The sequence below is a fragment of the Conger conger genome, chromosome 2 (assembly GCF_963514075.1).
Source record: "Conger conger chromosome 2, fConCon1.1, whole genome shotgun sequence".
NCBI lineage: Eukaryota > Metazoa > Chordata > Actinopteri > Anguilliformes > Congridae > Conger > Conger conger.
In genome coordinates, this window is record NC_083761.1 from 27152360 (window position 1) to 27171862 (window position 19503).

At 41.1% G+C, this 19503-nt stretch overlaps 1 protein-coding gene across 3 annotated transcripts in view; it reads right to left on the reverse strand.

The window, feature by feature from the left end:
* The window catches only part of LOC133121798 (vesicle-fusing ATPase), a 59174-nt gene that overhangs the window by 19126 nt on the left and 20545 nt on the right, over positions 1–19503 (reverse strand). For all 3 annotated transcript variants that reach the window (XM_061231277.1, XM_061231276.1, XM_061231279.1), the window contains exons 2-10: positions 13632–13717; positions 11687–11786; positions 10327–10366; positions 5992–6158; positions 5297–5404; positions 4660–4735; positions 3236–3391; positions 2949–3148; positions 454–619 (exon numbers count right to left, since the gene is read on the reverse strand). In XM_061231277.1, the coding sequence (XP_061087261.1) occupies positions 454–619; positions 2949–3148; positions 3236–3391; positions 4660–4735; positions 5297–5404; positions 5992–6158; positions 10327–10366; positions 11687–11786; positions 13632–13717 (1099 nt within the window). The remainder of the gene's footprint in view (positions 1–453; positions 620–2948; positions 3149–3235; positions 3392–4659; positions 4736–5296; positions 5405–5991; positions 6159–10326; positions 10367–11686; positions 11787–13631; positions 13718–19503) is intronic.

Sequence of the window (19503 nt, forward strand, 5' to 3'; positions counted from 1 at the left end):
CTGCAATTATGTTTTGGTAGGTGGCACGTGTTCAATTGATGTCTACACGAACGCCTGAACCCAGGGTTTCCCAGCAGAACATTGCCCAGAGCATCACACTCCCTCTACCGATTAGTCTTCATCCTACAGTGGATCCTGGTGCCATCTCTTCCCCAGGTAAACGGCGTACACATGATGTAAAAGAATATGGGACCAGGCAACTTGGTGCGATGCACTGTGTGTTGTGATACATTCCTCATGTAAACATAATTAAAATTTTCTGCAACTTGTGCCAGAGTAGTCCTTCTGTCGGTCGCTTCATCTGGTCACAATGTTTTGGCTCATCATTGTATACCCTGTTGCTATCACTTAATGAACACTATAAAAAAGTTATTACAGCATAGTTTTGATGTTGCAAACACATGAAACTCACATAAAGCATCTGAACACACAAAAAACTGTGCCCATCTGTACCTATGACCAGGATGTTGTTCAGCTGCTCCACGCCGTCAATTTTGGACAGAAGTTGGTTGACCACTGTGTCGTGGACGCCTGTGCTGCCAGCCATACTGCCTCGCTGTTTGCAGATGGCATCGATCTCATCAAAGATGATTATGTGCAGGCCACTGTTGGCACCCAGCTGAGAGGAAAGGGGTCAGGGTTAGTGAAACTTGATCTTTTGCATTTTTAAAAAGGTAATCTTGACCAAAATGATGATTTTTGTTGTTGCATAATAAAAGACTGCAGAGTCATAGATGTTTCAGGTGGAAATTGTTCAATAATGTATACAAAGTTAGGGAACCAAAAGTGCAACCAGTTTTCAACCTGAATAAGGCCACTATTTCTTGCTTATGGTCATCCTGAAATCATACTATGAACATTCTTGTTGTGTTTTCAAATCCTGAAAGCAGACAAATCAGATATAGCCTTTTGAGATGAATGGTTGTGCTAAAAAATGCATCTACTAACTACTAATGCACACACCGTAGAAAGGTGGTTACTGCTCCACCAGGCTAAGCAATGTCTGAAAAAGTAAATACAAAATAAGCTATAAGCCCCAGTACAAGAAACTCCTCTGGGTTATTGGGAGAAATGATATGTCCTAGTGTTATTGTCCAGGGAAACCATAAGTTAAGGCAAAAGCATTTTGTGGGGAAATTAAAAATAAGTAAAAGTGGTGTCATACAACCTCGGTTTATTTTTATTAAACACATATTTTACGGTTCATAAACTGAAGTTCATGAGTGCTTCAAACAATTACCAGACAAGCTACATCTGGCTCCTTGGGTAACTAGCACCTGTGTTTCAGATGCAAAAGTCAATCAATCAATCAATATTTTCATAAATCATTGGGCAAATTTGAGTGATTGGAAACAAACTCACAAATTCCACAAGATTTATCAAACACAAGTAGACAGCATTTTTTGTAACCACGTGTGTTTGCTGATGAATACCAATCAATCGTAAACAAAAAATGTGTGCACTGAAATTATTATTAGCATAAATGAAAATGCCTTATAAGGACTACGGAGTACGGAGGAATTATAGGAGAGAATTGTCTGGAATTGGCCAGGTGGGTGACAGCAATATGTTTTCACTGTCCTGTGCCAGTCCCCAAGAAGCTGAGGCCAGAAAGCACCTGGACATGTTCTGGAATTGGACAGGAAGGGTGTGTGGATCTTTTGAGTTCTGGCTCCAGTATTGTTGCATAAACTGTCTGGGCAGTCAGGACCTTTTTTTATACGGTCTCTGGTTGGAAACGACTCATGAGCCTCACCAAAGAAATCGCTCTTTCCGATGTAGGCTATGCTATATCTTCTAATCAACCAAAAAATGTACATGTAATGTAAAGAGCGGTCAGCCATAGACACAAAAGATTTAAGCTATGACTTATATTTATAGTAAACTTTGTTTACGTGTTTTATGGCATTTATATTCAACTCCAATTATACATTCATTAATTGGGATTACCGGAATGAAACATCACCCATTTTAAAAAAAAATTTTTTTAAAGATATTTTTAGGCCTTTTTCAGCTTTATTGGACAGTATACAGTATAGAGAGACAGGAAGAATGGGAGCGAGAGAGAGGGGAAGACATGCGACAAATGTCAGACGGTCGGATTCGAACAGCCGACGTCGCGGCTCGCAATGAGCATGCGGTCAGTGCTCTACAGGCTGCGCCACCGAGACACCCACATCACCCATTTTAATGTTGAATCCAGTTGTGCTTTTATATGAAATGAATAATGACAATATTCAATTGGGTTATTAAATAAATGTGACACTCTAAATCAAAATTAAATATGAATGAATGGAATAATAAAAGCACTTTCATTTCCGCACACAATACGAACAGCTGAGAGCACTCGTGAAGTCCATTTGGATCCTACAAAAAAACTGACACCCGATGTTTGATAAATCCCACATTATTTCTGTAAATGTGTTTCCGAAGGATTTACGGTCAATTTTGTTTGGCTCACGTGTGATAAATGAGGCCCAATGTTTTTGTGACCGTACTGACTCCAGTCTTCGCTTCTGAAAAGTGTAAGCATTGAGTGTGACTGTGAAATGTGAGTGTGTGCCCATGCATGAATGGATATACATGGCCATGAGTTGGTGCGTGCATATGCATGTGTGTATGCCTGTGTCTCAACATACATATTTGTGTGTGTGTGTAATGTATGTGTGTGTGTGTGTGTACATACATATATGCATATGCATGTTTGTGTGTGTGTGTGTGTGTGTGTGTGTGTGTGTGTGTGTGTGTGTGTGTGTAATGTGTGTATGTACATACATATCTGCATATGCATGTTTGTGTGTGTGTGTGTACTGTATGTGTGTATGTACATACATATCCGCATATGCATGTTTGTGTGTGGGCATGTGAATGTGTGTATGTACATGTTTGCATGTGTGTATGCATGTTTCTGTGTAGCACCAGGCTTATTCTTTCATGGGGAATCTCACCCTCTTCTGCTCGTCCTCAGCGTCGGCGAACAGCTTGCGGATGTTGGCCTCTGACTCGCCCACGTACTTGTTGAGGATCTCCGGCCCATTGACGATTTTGGGCTCACGGGCGTTTAGCATCTTACCAATCTGTCGGGCCATAAGGGTCTTCCCACAGCCTGGGGGACCGTAGAGCAGGATGCCCTTCACGTGCTTACAGCCTGTGGAAAGAGGCACAACAAATATAGTTACCACACATAAGAAATCCATTAGTTTTTTATTAAAAAAGGCACAAAAGAAGGACTCGCCCATTTGCTCCACTATGTCAGGAGGGAAGACTCGGGAGGCGAAAGCTCTGCGGAAGATGTCGGAGAACTCCTTGTCCAGGCCACCGATGCCCATCCTCTCAAAGTTCCAATCTGGGTTGATGATGGACTGGCGGGCTTCCCTGGTCTTAGCCTTCCCTGCAGGAAGAGGAAGTAGAGGGTAGACAAAGGGTATAAGTAAAGAAGAAAATGAGACATTTACTCCCAAATCACTGTGGCGTTTGCCCCAGATACAAGAAAGATTAAGGCATATGCAAGTATATCAAACAAGACTCGGGTATACTCAGATACAATCAAATAAATTATATTCTCATAGATGACTGTCCAGATGTGAGATATGTGCATATCCAGTTGGTTCTAAAAATACATTCTTGTTTGATTAAATAAATCCAGTGTTGTGTGCTTAAGTAGTGTGGAACTGAAGGGGAGCTAGATACAGGTATGTGCATGAGCTGGATTTTAGGGTGTGTCCCATGTTAGACGAAGATGAGAGTGTTCAAGGGTGTTTTCAGTCAGATGCATGCAGTACCATGTAATTCCAAAGGAGGGAAGAAGGGTGAAACTGATGTAGGATTAGATGCGTTTCTAAATATGGCGGGTGGTCTTTATTTATTTTTTTCATATGAAAAATTCTACAGGTCCTGGAGCATCTGTTAATATTATTAATTAAACTTGCAATTCACTTATGATTATCTTCTTATATAAGTACACATATCATATAATTAAATATTAAGTGTCTATAAACACGTTTATACAGTTTAAATCATTTTTAATCATGAAAAAAATTGTTTAAGCAGTGTTATTCTGCTGGAGTTTTCTTTTCTAATCTTACCACTTTTACCATCCCCTAATCATTGATTTGTTTCTGCCCTCCTGTTCCTGCTCCGGGCTCTGGCCGGGAACTGTAGCTCAAGCAGTCACAACCTGACCCCGGTCTCAGCTAACCTGCTACTTCTGCCCTCCTTGTGCCAAGAACCAGACCTTCCTGGACAATCCTCAGTCTGGGTTATCTGCATAATTATTATTTGTATAATTATTGATTTAATTGATTCATTTAATTTATTGATATATTATATATAATGCTGCTGTCAAAATCACTGTTTGCCCAGTGCCGGCCAGAAGCAGACGGGCTTCCCCTCTGAGCCTGATTCTGCTCAACGTTTCTTCCTGTTATTCAGGGACTTTTTCCGTGCCACTGTCACCGTAGGGTCTCAGTAGTTGCATGTTTTTTCTATATAACTGAGCAGAATCATTTGCCATTATATGATTGCCACTTTGAGGGCATTGCTGAGATCTGAGATGAACGGCGATTCTCTATGTCAAGTGGTCTGACTGAAATGTAGTGGCACTTTTCTGGTTCATGTGGATGACTTGAAGATTGGGAAGGTAACCTGATTAACACTTACCAACCAGGGTAAGAGAGGAGCTCTCTGCCTTTTCAAAAACCACTTCACTGTTGCCCAGCAACAGACCTATGTCAATCTGCAGGTAGGAATTAGATCAAAAAGAAGAGAACAGGAAAGAATGTTCAGAGATCTAACTTTTCAATGATAACATTCTGTATACTCTATATAATCTTGGTGGTAGTACAGCAGAGTGGCTAGGCAATTGAACCTTTTGTATGTTAAAAAACAAGGCAGGACAAACCAATGAAGGGTCTTCCTCAAAACTGCAAACGTCCAACCATCCATTATCTAGCCCGCTTAATTCCTGGTCAGGGTCGTGGGGGGGGGCTGGAGACTATCCCAGCTTGGCGACCTGACCAAGCTGGAGACTATCCCAGCTTGGTCAGGTCGCCAAGGCACAAACACCATTCACTCAAATGAATGAAATAAATGAAATTTAGAGTCTCCAATAAGCCTAGCCAGCATGTCTTTGGACTGTGGGTGGAAACCAATGTACCTGGAGGAAATCCACATGGACACGGGGAGAACATGAGGACATTTAGCATTTATAAATATAGAAATAAAGTCTGGCAGGCACTTTTAGCATTTGTGCAAACAGAGCTGCTGGATCCTGAGTGTGTGTGGAACTTCTCTGTACCTTGTGCTTCTTGCTGGATGCTGGCTCCCCCTTGAGGATGCTTGGGTCCATTGCCTCAATGTCCTTTATTAGCAGGCCAAACACCTTGTCACAGAAACTGAATACCAGCTGAAGGTAGAGGAGGAGCAGAATTTAGATGGTGAATCTGGCCTCTAGTTCTGTTCACCCTCATGCATTTACAATGGCTGTTTCTTTAAAGCTTCAATGTTCTCCATCAGACCTGGGTCAGATATGTCATTGTTTTTGATTCAAATACGCTTTACTGAGCTAGTCTGGGGTACTGGAACGGATGAAATACTGGAAAATCCCACCTCCTGGTCCGCTTGGTCAGCTCAATTGCTTCAGACAAGATCAATCAAGCACAGTAAAGTATTTGGATCCAACACAATTATGTATATGACTGTAATTGTCTGTTCTCCACTGCTTCTGCATTATGCCTAATTTCCTTAACCATTTCAAATCATATTAAGTCACATTTCTATAAAACTTTGACAAATTGATAAATGTTTGCTATAAATATGTGAATTACATGTCAACAAAAGCGAATACTGTCTTGTTTGGTTAAAGTCAAGAGAAATGTGGATTAAACCCAGGCCTTTTTCCTTATAGGGGCATCTTGTCTTGCAGCATATATACACACAGCAGTCCCCCTTTCCCTGGCCTGCCCCTGTGCCTTGGCCTATTTGCTACTGTACCTGCTGCCCCACGGTGAAACTCTGGCTGTTGAAGTGCTGGATGAACTCTTTGGCCATCTTCTCTGAGTCGTAGGGGCTGCTGTCCACACTCTTCTTTTGCAGGAAGTCGATCTCAACAGTGATGTTGCCCACGCACTGCTTGGACTTGTCAAAGTTGTAGCTGGCAACTGGAGGGAGAGTTTGGGAGTAAGAGTGTAAAATTCAAGCACTTATGACCTCTTATGGCTGTAATTTTCCTTAGCTGTCCTTCTAGGTGGCTGCAATTACACTGGCTGCATTTTACATGCAAGTGTAGCATTCCCCCAGATTAAAAGTTGTTAAAGCACAATGTTCAAAGCTATAGCCACAGTATAGGTTCCAATATGGAACTGGACCCAGCAACTCTCCACTACGAATCTGAAACACCATTTCAAACTGCTGAGTCACAAAGACAAACAAATAACAGACACTAATTTCCATCATTACCCGCAAGTAATTCGCTTTTAACCCACGTCCACAAAGACACAACCTATAATCTACGCCCTATGATTTGTAGGCATGCTGTTCCTGAATGTTTTTAATGGATGGACATGGTCATTTGGTTTAAAAATAAAATGAAGCCAGGGGACAGCCTGTAGCCTAGTGGGCAAGGTACATGACTAGGGCCCGGAAGGTTGCTGGGACAAGCCCCGGTGTAGCCATGATAAGGTCCACACAGCTGTTGTGCCCTCGAGCAAGGCCCTTAAGCCTGCACTCCTCTAGGGGGATTATCCCATGCTTTGTCTAATCAACTGTAAGTCACTTTGGATAAAAGCATCTGCAAAATAACTGTAATGTAAAAAAGATACCCTGCCAGAGTTCGCAAATCGCAAGAATCCTCCTGGTAAATTAAATTTGTCCAGACAGTTAATCAGGTTAAGGATTCATAATATTATTTTCTTTGGTAGGGAATATGATTCAGCTGCAGCCACATCTTAGTTGATGATACGTGTGATGTAGAAGAAGACGGTGGTAATATCAAACTTCATAACAGGTTGACACCCAAGAGCCTTTCACCATTAAACCCGTGCAAGGCAGAATTGGGGGGCATTTTGTTAACATTTGCACAATGTGAATTTGCAGCTTCCATCTACACAAACCAGCCAACGAGCAGATCTGCTCTGAGGCTGGGTGCTGTTTAGTGCTAATGAGCCAGTAAAAATAGCTGAAGCCTATCTAAAAAAGACCAGCGGTTCAGACAAAAATCAGCCAAAGCAGAAGTTTTCCTTTTCTCTGGAAAAAAGAAAGAAAAAAAAATCTCTCACCGAGACATCCTTTGATGCTACTGACTTCACAGAGTTGACTTTAAGGAATAATTGGCCATTCTGTGAACAGGAGCACATTCTGCAGAATTCTTTAGCAAGGAGGGCTCACTGCCTGGCAGCCTGACAGAATACAAAATCTGATCATGTGGATGAGCTTGTTTGTCTGTACCAAAAGTAAAGAAAGAAAATCACATTTCCATTCGTAATCATCAGTAGATGATTTAATTTGGACCAATTACGAGTTCAAACGAGTAATTATAGGAAAAGGCTGCCGGAAAAAGATTCTCTCTTTGAGAGAGGAGGTCGCAATTGTCCAGTAACGATGCATGATCAAAAAAAACAAATGTGCAGCAGTGCAATTCATACACTGAACAAGGGTTTCTGCAGCACTGTGTTTAATACACAGGATGAGGTCACCAGGGGGCGATAATGCGAGGGGCACAAAAAACAGAGAAGTTACTGCAAGGAACACATTGCTTCCTCTCGAGCCAAAGCCACAGACTGATGGTAACACCGAAGCAGCGTGGGCGGCAATCTTTCCATGCTTCACCCCGACACTTCTGATCAATAACCCAGGGCCCTTTGTCCGACGCCCACGCCCAATGATGGACAGCCGGTGTGCGCTTCTTTCTGCAGGACATCGATCGGCCAGGCAGAAAGGGGAGTACAGCTTGTTCAGCTGAACCTGACAGCTGGAATACGGAATTTTTGAAGACCACGTATAACAGTCCCCCCCCCCCCGGTAAAATGTAAGAGCCGACTAAGCTGTACATTAATGATGTGAAATTATTTCTAACAAATTCCCCTGACAGACTGACATGTCCATGCTGTGAAAAAGTATTTGCCTCGATCATTGCATATTTGTCACACTGAATGGTTTCATATCCTTAGACAAAATGTTGTATTATACGAGGGGAAACTGAGTATTTTTACATTATTATTTAATTTATTTACTGAAAAAGGTTATCAAATGCCCATATCATCCCTATGAAAAAGTAATTGCCCCCCTTAAACTTAATAAATGGTTGCACCACATTTAGCAGAAATAATTACAACCAATCACTTCCTATAATTTCATATCAGTCTTTCACATTGCTGTTCAGGAATTGTAGCTCACTCTTCCAGGGTTTCCCCTGCCTTAGATGCAGTGCCTAATTGTTTTTGCACAGCGCCCAAGCCGAATGAACACGAAATATGAAGAATAAAATATTTGTAAAAAATCTACCTAATAAACATTTTGGCTGTATCCGCTATAGTGTGTATGCGGAGCCTTCGAGGCGGTAGAAGGCTTGCAACATCTGTATCTGTTTCGTTACCAGGCACATGCCATAGAAGCACCAACTCTATATCATGCCCTGGGCTAAAGTGTTAAAATAATACATTTTGGGAAATACAACTTTTTTTCACTGGCTCTGTTTCCATGTTAGCATAATGTGTCAACTTAGCATAAAGCAACCTATCTCCTTCAAAGTCAAGAAATACCCCTTACAGCACCTCAAAATATTTTTAAAAACAAGAGCCATTTTCTGAGAAGTTAAACGGTTGGAACTATAACCGCTAAACACACATCAGTCTTCCACTGACTGAGCGCAGTGATCCGCACACCTTCAGAAGGTAGAGGGAGTGCACTCACTCACTTGCAAGCAAAACTCAGGTGACTACCAAGCTAACCAACACTACTTCTCATCATGGCTGACTTTGTGAGAGAGGATGAAGATGATTTCTTCTGGACAGACAATGATCCAGAACCGTATCTGTTTGAGTCTGAGTTTGCAGGGACTACTGCTTTTGGATGCTGAGCAGGCAAGAAGGGAGGCCGAATCCTCTGAGCCAGTGGAACAGCAAGGGCCCGAGGGGAGAGAAAGATCCGGAGAGGATTGGTGGTATAAATGTGGGGCTTGCCAACCTATGCCTACGGAAATCTAATGTCATTGCTGCACGGAGTGGAGCGCTCAACCAGTGGAAGACAGAAGGATACGTGTGTTCAGCAGTTCCGTCTAACTTTTCAAAACTTTTCTCTCGTTTAAAAAAAAATGCTCCCCACACGTATTTCAAATACACACGATACCTTGATACCTTGTGTAAATAAGACAGCTTCGGAATTGCTGTAAGGTGTATTTCTTCACTTTGAAGGAGGTAGGCTACAATTTCCGATGCTAACATGGAAACCAAGCCAGTGAATGCACAAAAACGTTTTAGGCTGAAAATTCTCAGCCTAAAACAATCCGAAATCCATTGCACATTACAACCTTATCATTCAAGGTGTATTGCTCATTAATAATTAGATGTGATGACCTGATATACTATAAGCTCACAGCCAAATGCTTTTGGAATCCGTTAAGTCTGTGATCACAAGATACAGTGCCCTCCATCATTTATTTATTTGTCTCTGTACTCCACAATTTGAGATTTGTAATAAAAAAAGATCACGTGGAAAATAATTGTTTCTCCTGAATATTTCAATTGAGTTCAACAGAAAAATTTGTCAGGAGAAACAATTATTTTTGTATCTACTGCACCTGGCAACAGCACAGTGGTTTCAGGCTCATTTGATGCCTGGGACCCTTGATGACGTAAAGCCATTTAGCCAACAAATGTGTTTCATACTGTGTCAGTGTAATTTACAGTTGAATCTAGTCCCACCCTCCAAATCCCATAGAGATCCATTCAAATGCAAAGAGTACTAGTATCGCCTGTAGGACAACCTGAAAATAAGATATCCAGACTCTGATGATGTTGATGGGTCACAGACATCAGGAAGTCATGGCATGCAAAGTATATGCAACAAAATACTAAACGTGACTAATTTCCATTACATAACATTCATGTGACCCAAACATTACGTCGCCCTGGAATGGGGGGACTATGTATAAACACTGTTGTAATTTCTACACGGTGAAACCAAAACGTACAAAAATTCACCTTATTACATTTTTATTTATTTATTAGAAATCTCAAATTGTGGAGTACAGAGGCAAATAAATGAATGATGGGTCTTTGTTACAAACATTATGGAGGGCACTGTAAATACATTTTTAACTTTGTGACTTACCTTCTACATCTTGTCCGATGGAAAGGCCAGCCCATTTTCTCTGAAATAAAAAAACATCTCATCAGAGCATTCTCCATTACAAGCTAACATTTTATAGTGCCCTATTTCTTGACAGTGCTCACAAACAAGTAAGGGCAGGCTATAGTATAATGGCTAAGGTGCTTCACTGAGACCTGAAAGCTGGTCTATTCAAGCCCCAGTGTAGTCCCGATAAGATCCGATAAGAAGCAGAGCTGTTGGGCCCTTGAGCAAGGCCCTTAACCTCACATTGCTCCAGGGGGGATCAGCCCTTGCTTGGTCCAATCAACTGCAAGTCGCTTGGGATAAAGCATAAGCAAACTAACTGTAATGTAAAGTAAAGAAAGCTATGCATACCAAAATGTGAAACTTATAATACATATGAAAGATAAAACATGGAATATGACACATACGGTATATGTTTCATATACTGCATATGTTACAATACATCAGTCACTACTAGTCTCATGAATGGCATTTTTAATGACCTTGAATCCATATGTGTATTCACAATGTGTCCCTGTTTTTAAATAATAAAACTATTCCATGTATTTAGTACCAGTCAAAAGTTTGGACACACCTTGCCCTTTTCTGGCTTTTTTAATAAAGTTTTTTATTTCCACTGTTTGTAATCAAACAATACATATGTGGTCAAAGTACAGATTCTATTATAGCTTTTATTAAACTTGCATTTTGCAGTTGCATTTTTGTTTCACCATGTAGTAATTACAGAACTTCAAAAGTTTTAAAACTTTTGACTGGTACTGTTGATACAGTATACTGACATGCACAATTTGTTTCCCCCAAAAATAGTTTAAAATAACATAATTCATATCTTCACTGCAGGCTGGGTAAGTAAAAGATGGTTGGTTTGGACTGCTAAACTACTGTTCCCACTACAGCTAAATATAATGATCTAATTACATTTGATAGGTCTGTTGGTAAAATATAAATCAGTCTAATAAATCAGGGGGTTTACTGTGGTACCTGGGTTGCTGCAGTCATGTTTATTGAAGGTGATGGAGTGGGCAGAAGCAGGCAGTTAGAGCAGAGACAGAGAGAGAGAAAATGCATGCAGGTAGACTGCTAAAGAGACAGCTGAAAAGGTACGACATGATCCAGTGTTGCAATATGGCAGAACTCACAACCAAAAATATAAAAACAACAAAACAGCTCAGGACAACCCAAATTTTGAGAAAACCTCTTATTTTGAGGTTAAGAACCGAATCAAAAGCTGAATATCCTGATACGCTCAAAATATCTACTGATGAAGTACATGTTAATTACACATTAAGAGTAAATGTAGGTATCTGCACGTCTCCAGTGAAGCAGTACCCCCTACCTGTGCTAAACTGAAGGCGATAGTGCCTGGCACCACACTGTGGTGGGTTTTTACAGTGAAGACAAACTTGTGGCCAGGCGTGGTCTTGACAATGACATGCCTGCAGAGAATGGAAGATCAGATCAAGAAACACAGCATGTACAGGTGAGACTGGTTACAATACATTACATTACATATCTCTCTCGTAAAGAAAAAGAAGTGCATTGATGTGCAACCAAAGGGAAATTACACTACAGGTACAGCACTAACTTCAAAAGAACACTGTGCCCCACAGAGATACTTTCAGCCCTCTGGTTTCCAAAATGTTAGCCCACACACACTATGTACCAGGGGTGTCACACCACCCCATTTTTTCAGATTCAATGGTGACCCTAGCGGTTTAGGGCATAATATTCTCTCCTAACCGGTTGGTTGATCTTAAGCAACTTAAATCTTACAATACAAATCTCAATTAATGTACAAACACAGAAAGGAAGGTTTTGCAAAATAGTTTTATCAAACACATCTGAAATGCAGTCAAAATTGAATGCATGTCCTCCAGTTGGTGATTAGCATTATCAATATATGGGTACAGATCAGTCAATATTCAGGCCAGTGCTCATCTGTCACTGAAAATCAATACCAGCCAGAGCTCCATCTGCTTCTGTTGATTCTGGAGTGCCAGAAATCGCCCTGTTTTAGAAATTGCCCTGTTTTTTTGCTTCATCAAAACCTAAGCTACAACTACATAACTGGATTTATTTGAATTAATCTGGTTTAACTCATACAGCTAACCACGTTCTGGGGGCACACAAGAGTTTCCCCATTCAGAACCCAATCAGGCTTAGACTTTTAATCACGCGTCATACTCCTGTGATCAAGCTCAGAGGGAACAGAAACCAGAAACGCCACTGGCACTCCAGTACCAGGGTTGCCAACTCCTGAATGAAGACCATCATCACAAAACATGACAAACAAGCTAATGTTCAGCCCGCCGATGGAAGAAGAAGACTTTGGTTAACACAGCTGAGAGATGTAGACAGATTGGTGACACTAGAAAGCCCCAGTTGTTCTAAGTCAATGGCCTTGATCTGCTGAATCCATATGAATGTGAAACCTGACTACAGCCCATTGAACGGACAAGGAAATCCCCTGTGGATAATGAATGGGCACTGCAAAGCAGCAGTATTGTAAAAGTGAAAACCCAGGCTAATATTTCACGCTCTCTCCCCTCTGCTAGATACAGGATTGGCCGGACGAGAAAGGTCATGAACTATTTGGAGTTGTTTTTAAACAAAGGGCACAACTAGCCTACACAGCGTGGACAGAATCATACAGTGCTTGTACCTAATGGGCATAGCTTCTAGGCCTAAGGGCTTTGAGAATTCAAAGGGACTGCTTTCTGTGGTAGACACAAAACCACACATCTTGAGGGGCCACAGAGGACTACAAAGGCAAGGACATCTTGTTTCAGATCATCCTTCAGGAATTTTATTTTTGGTGGAGAAGCGTCAGAAAGACTATGGCATACTGAGTATTCTAAATGTCAGAGTTCTAAATGTGAGGTAATGCAATAAAGCTGCTGTTCTCCAACTAATTCACTGCAGGTGAATATTTCTATTCCAAATAGAAACATTATGGACCATGCAAAGAATCTGCACACTGCTCATCAATAGGAAAAATGATCCTTTTCACTGAGGCGTTGTTCAAAATGCACAGTGCTCAGGCGATGAAATGATACAAAACCGGAGTCAGCTATCTCTGTGATATTTTCTGAGCTAAAATGTGCTCCGAGGGCAGCACATCACTAACCCTGTGGAAAATAACAGATAATGAACTGCACAGCAGTTTTAGGCCCCCAAGCTCTGGTTGATCTAGAAATGTCCATAATCTGTTGTTCTGTGGCATTCATGTCTTCAATGTGGTCCCTGTGGAAATTGAAGATTGTAGACCAGGCTCTACTCACTGTCCGGACTGCAGGTCTTTTTCGCTCACCACGGCGCAGTTTGTCAACGACAGTTCATCTGTCGGGCATCTTGCAGCTTGCATATTCTGTAGGAGAGACAGACAGGAACAGAAACAAGAAAGGAAGTCAGAGCAGCTACTACATTACATTACATTACATTACGTGGCATTTAGCAGACGCTCTTGTCCAGAGCGACGTACAACAAAGTGCAAATCAATCACAAGAACAAGTGCAAAAGTAGACCTGAGAGGACAGTACAGTTCCGAGTCCTAGTGTAAACATACAGAAATTCAGAACCCTTGACGAGTACAATCAACTTTCAAACTAGCATACCACAGTTGGCAGCTAGAATACAACAACAGCCAATAAAAACAACAATACCTATACAAGTAACGATATCTATACATAAGTGCCATTACGGTCTAAGGCTAATCACAGTGATTGTGAGTTGGGGAGGGAAAGGTGTAGCCTGAAGAGATGGGTCTACAGTCTGCGCTTGAAGGAGGTCAGAGACTCTGCCGTTCTGACATTCACCGGGAGGTCATTCCACCACCGTGGGACCAGGACAGACAGCAGTCGTGAGCGTGCTGGCATAATATATATTAGGGGCATTTACCTGTGCAGTCAATAACTTCTGCGTAGTGCTCTGTAAAGCCACAAACATCACAGGAAGCAGTATGTTGGGAAATGCTTTGATTTAGACTGGATTCAAATCAGCCCCCGTTCACTTACAACACCAAATCGAGTAGCAAGATCTGCCAGTCTTAGAATCTGTGGGCCAGGGTGCTTCCACATTCAAGAAGGCATTTATTAAAAGCCAGTTTCAGGGGAAGTGTGTTTTTTGCCTAAATTTCTCAGTTTGTGTAAAATGTCACCTTTTCTTATGCTGTACTCCACTCCAAGTAACCGCAGTGAAACACCCTGAAGACAGTAAAAACCAATTAACCGCCAATCTAAAAAATTCCACTTTTAAACGTTTAAACATGTCGGGTGGTTGCCGACATTAGTAACACATTTATTAATAAAGTAAATAAAATGATATTCTTCTAGTCAAGTAGAACTGCGGCTGATCAGAGCAGAGTATTCGAGGCTGCTGTTCTGTCGATGGTTTACTTTGTGGTCTTATATTTTTATGAATCACCTGTATGGCAACATTGTTGTTAACAGTGATTGCAATGGCAAGTCATCTATGAACAATTAAAAAAGGAATTAATATACATTTCATGTTAAAAATATCCAAATAAAAACTGAAGCAAGTGAAACGTCAAAGGAAAATGCACAGTTATACAAAAAGAAACCTGCAACCTCAGGCAAGGCATTCCTTAGTTTCGGTCTGTTTACAAAGTAGAATCCAAGCAATACCACTGCCATCCGGAAATGACATTAGCACCAGAGGTAAGAGTGGTAATCCGGCAGTCAAAAAGGTTGCCATTGATGTGCCATTGATGTGTGTGTGTGGGTGTGTGGATCGGTGAATGAGAGGCATTAATTATAAATGGACTGCATTTATCTCGCACTTGCTATATAAATGCAGTCCATTTACCATTTACCATCCCAAAAATGAGACCGGAACACACAGTCACTGTGAAGCCACTGAAGTGCCAGGGTCAGAGTAATTCAGGATTCCTCCTGTGATGCCTTCTGACTGGCTGTGAGGCACACAATCCCTGCTCCGAGGGCCCGGCTGTCAAAGCTGATAACACAACTACACATTCACATTCACATCCTCAGCACCAGCACTTACGCTAATTCACTCAGACCTTCCGTGCACCAGCCCGTTTCAACTCAATGAGAGGTGGGGGAGGGGACTGTGATATAATTCACAGCAGAACTGCCTGTTGTATTAAGACTAGAGATGGGCATTTTCAGTATTTTCATGGTTTGGTTAACTGGCGACATTTAATCAATTAACCTGTAGTACAACATGCTCCAATGGGCTGGACCACAACCAAAACAATAAAACTCCACATGAATTAGATATGTTACTGCACAACAGGGGCATCATTTCAGGAAAAAACTTGGGCAAAAAATTACTTAACTTATGGTTACACAAAAGACAACATATAAATGTATAGGTATATGTATATGCAATGCATCACCAATATTTCCAAATTCAGAATATTTTTAAGGCATGGCACTGACAAGGGGTGATTGCATGAAAGTGACAATTTCAAACATCAATATCAAGATATTAAGCAATACCTTGATATTGCTTAATATCAACTGAACAACTTAATAGCACTGAACAAGCTTGTTTGCATGGAAATGTAACAAGCAACCAGTTTTGCCACATTTATGGCTAGTCAACTATTATTGCTTTTTAATTTTACAATTGATTCAGCAATTCAACTCTCAGCCAAATTGAGTCCAATCTATGTTCACCATAAAACTCTTTAACAACTCACCATAAAGCACAAACAAAATATTACATGCAAAGAACCCGCTTGATTTGAGAGGATGTTGAGATACACCAAAGAGCACACACAAAATTTCAATTCCTTTTTACCAAGGTCTCTTTGGCAATACCAATTTTAGGATCAGTTCAAAATAGCCCTGAGCACCAAGACAATGGATGAACATCCCAAAGATTCTTTACCGCAAATTATGTTGTGCACTTGCATTGTTCCTAAATGAGTTGCTCTGTATATGAGTGAGTAAATGATTGTAATTCTATTTTTGATGTTTTTACACCTACTACAGTGCCCTCCATAATATTTGGGGGAAAATATTAAATGTCTTGACTTGTCGGAATTTTAGATTTGGAATCACATAATCAACATGTGGTTAAAGTGCACATTCTCAGATTTTATTAAAGGGTATTTTTTAAACATTTTGGTTTTGCCATGTAGAAATTACAGTGTTGTTTATGCATACTCCCCCCATTCAGGGCACCACAATGTTTGGGACACACTGCTTCAAATGTGTTAATTGCTAAGGGGTGTTTAATTGCTTCCTTAATGTAGGTATAAGAAAGTTCTCAGCACCTAGCCTTTCCTCTAGATCACCTTTGGAAACTATTATTGCTGTTTATCAACATGATGACCAATGAAGTTGTGCCAATGAAAGTCAAAGAAGGCATACAATAGCTGCAATACAGTCCTGGCAGAGCATATGCAACAAAATGTTTAACATGACTACTTTCATTCACATTACTGTGTCCCAAACATTATGTTGCCCTGAAATATGGGACTACGTATAAACACTGCTGTACTTTCTACGCGGTATCAAAAATACCCAATATTAGGCTAAAATCTGACAATGTGCACTTTAACCACTTTTTTTATTTTTTTATTACAAATCTCAACGGCAGTTCAACGGCAAATAAATAAATGATGGGTCTTTGTACCAAACATTATGGAGGGCACTGTATTTATTCAAATATTATATATCATATAATATTATTTTAGAATCATGTATTATAGGTGAAGTGCTTGAGGATGTATACAGCCCTAGGTGATAGTAAAACATAGCAACCAGGCCACACAGCATTTGACCTTATAACATATTGGCCAAGAGTTCAGTTCCCCAGTCACTGCATGCTGTTAAAACCCTCATTAGGCCAGATGTTGGAGAGTGCCCTGTCTCACAGCACACTGCTGGAAAAGGCTGCTGACAAACAGCCAGCTCAACAGACTTTCAGATAAACAGGTGATCTCTGGCACATTCATGCCATGTCTACAAATACAAGGGAGTTATTTACAAATACATGCCTCTGAAATGAGAAAATATGTGCATTTTAAGGAGATTAATCGAAAGAATGTCATCATATTTTCATACTGAATTTAGTAGTAGTAGATTTAGAAATTAGAACTATTCAAAATGTAGCCTACTGCAGGGGTGTAGAGCTATAAATTGAATTGAATGCTTGACATTGACATTGACGTTGAATGCTACCTGCAAACTCAGAAAAAAATAAATAAATACAGGGCTCCAGACAAGTTTTTTTAAACTGGTGGCGGCAGATGGTGCAATTAAGAAATCTGGTGGTGCAGAATTTTGCTGTGGCATTGCATGATGCGTCCTGTATGTTTTGCATTATGCAATAGCCTACCTCAAGGCTCTGAAAGCAGAGATAACATTTTATTTAAGCATATACTTCCGAAAATGGGTGGCACGGATGGTGCAGTGGGTAGCACTGCCGCCTCACAGCAAGGAGGTCCTGGGTTCGAATCCCCGACGGCCGGGGCCTCTCTGTGTGGAGTTTGCATGTTCTCCCCGTGTCTGCGTGGGTTTCCTCCGGGTTCTCCGGTTTCCTCCTTCCACAGTCCAAAGACATGCAGGTTAGGCTGATTGGAGAGTCTAAATTGCCCGTAGTTATGAGTGTGTGAGTGAATGGTGTGTGTGCCCTGCGATGGACTGGCAACCTGTCCAGGGTGTATTCCTGCCTTTCGCCCAATGTATGCTGGGATAGGCTCCAGCCCCCCTGCGACCCTGATAAGCGGGTTAAGATAATGGATGGACGGACTTCTGAAAATACATTAAATGCATAACAACAAATCAGAGTGGCAATAGTACTTCAACAAGCTTACACTTAAAAGTTCCCTCAGATGGCCAGCTTGATAGTTTGGCCTTCTATCTCCTTTTCCCTCGTTAAAAAAAACATGAAAACATTCCCTAACACCAACTTCCTTGGCGTTAGTCCAACAGTGATTCTGATCAGATCATACTGTCAGGACTCAGTGATGCCCTCACATCAGATTTGTTAAACTTGGTCTGGAGCCCAGGAGAGTATCAGATGGTGGCACAAGCACTTGTTTTGGTGGCACTATTTTCGCCATCACTTTACACAATATAAATGCATATCATCTTAGAAATGTTTGAATTTGCCTTTATCATCAGACGTGTAGATATTTCCGCTGAAACCTTTAAAAGAAAGCACTGGCACCACCGATAACAATGGTTGCAAAAACCAACCATTTAGTCACAGTCTGGAAACGAGAAATAAATAAAGCATTCCTGCACTGAGTCTATTCCATTGACAGTGTCCGCATTATATTCAGGTTGCCATGGGGATGCTTTTCCAGCAGTAAGAGGGGAAAAAAAGAGCCCGACTATCAATGGCCAATTCCAACCAAAGGGAACTTAATTTAAGTACACAATGAAATGTAATCCCTTGTTCTCAACTGTATTGCTTTCTCAATTACACCTGAATGTAGGTCCAGAATAAGAGCTAAACCCCCAAACGTAAAATTCAACTACTCCAATAAGCCACCTTAAGAATGCTTGCTTTGAATTTCTACAGAAAGGGGATATATCATACAAGCTTTGTAAAGAAATAGACCACTGGTTCCCAACCCTGGTCCTGGAGATCCACCATCCTGCAGGTTTTCATTTCAACCTAAATTCGGCACACCTGATTCCACTAAATAGCAGCACAAAGAAATCTCTAGCTGTTCAATTAGGCATGCTTTGTTGTAGGGTTGGAGTAAACACGTACAGAATCGTAGCTCTCCAGGGACAGGGTCAGTGTAGACCAATAGGCTCACTTCATCACAGTTAAATGCTGATGTCTGCATATTTTTTTACATGGTAAATGGTAAATGCTTGGCATTTATAAAGCGCCTTTATCCAAAATGCTGTACAATTGATGCTTCTAATTCATACACACACTCAAACACAAATGGCAATTGGCTGCCATGCAAGGCACCAACCAGCTTGTCAGGATTGGGGGTTAGGTGTCACTTCGACACACCCCATTTACATCCTGGTACAATTCCTGCAGTAACTGAAGCACTCCTTTGGAATTGAGGTTTGGCCATGAACAACGCACTGCCATACCTACGCTAGCAGCAGGGCAGCCAAGCAGCCGATGTGTAAGCGCATTTGGCCCGCCTGCAGGCGCAAGCATGCACGGTTGCCTGCGTGAGAAAAT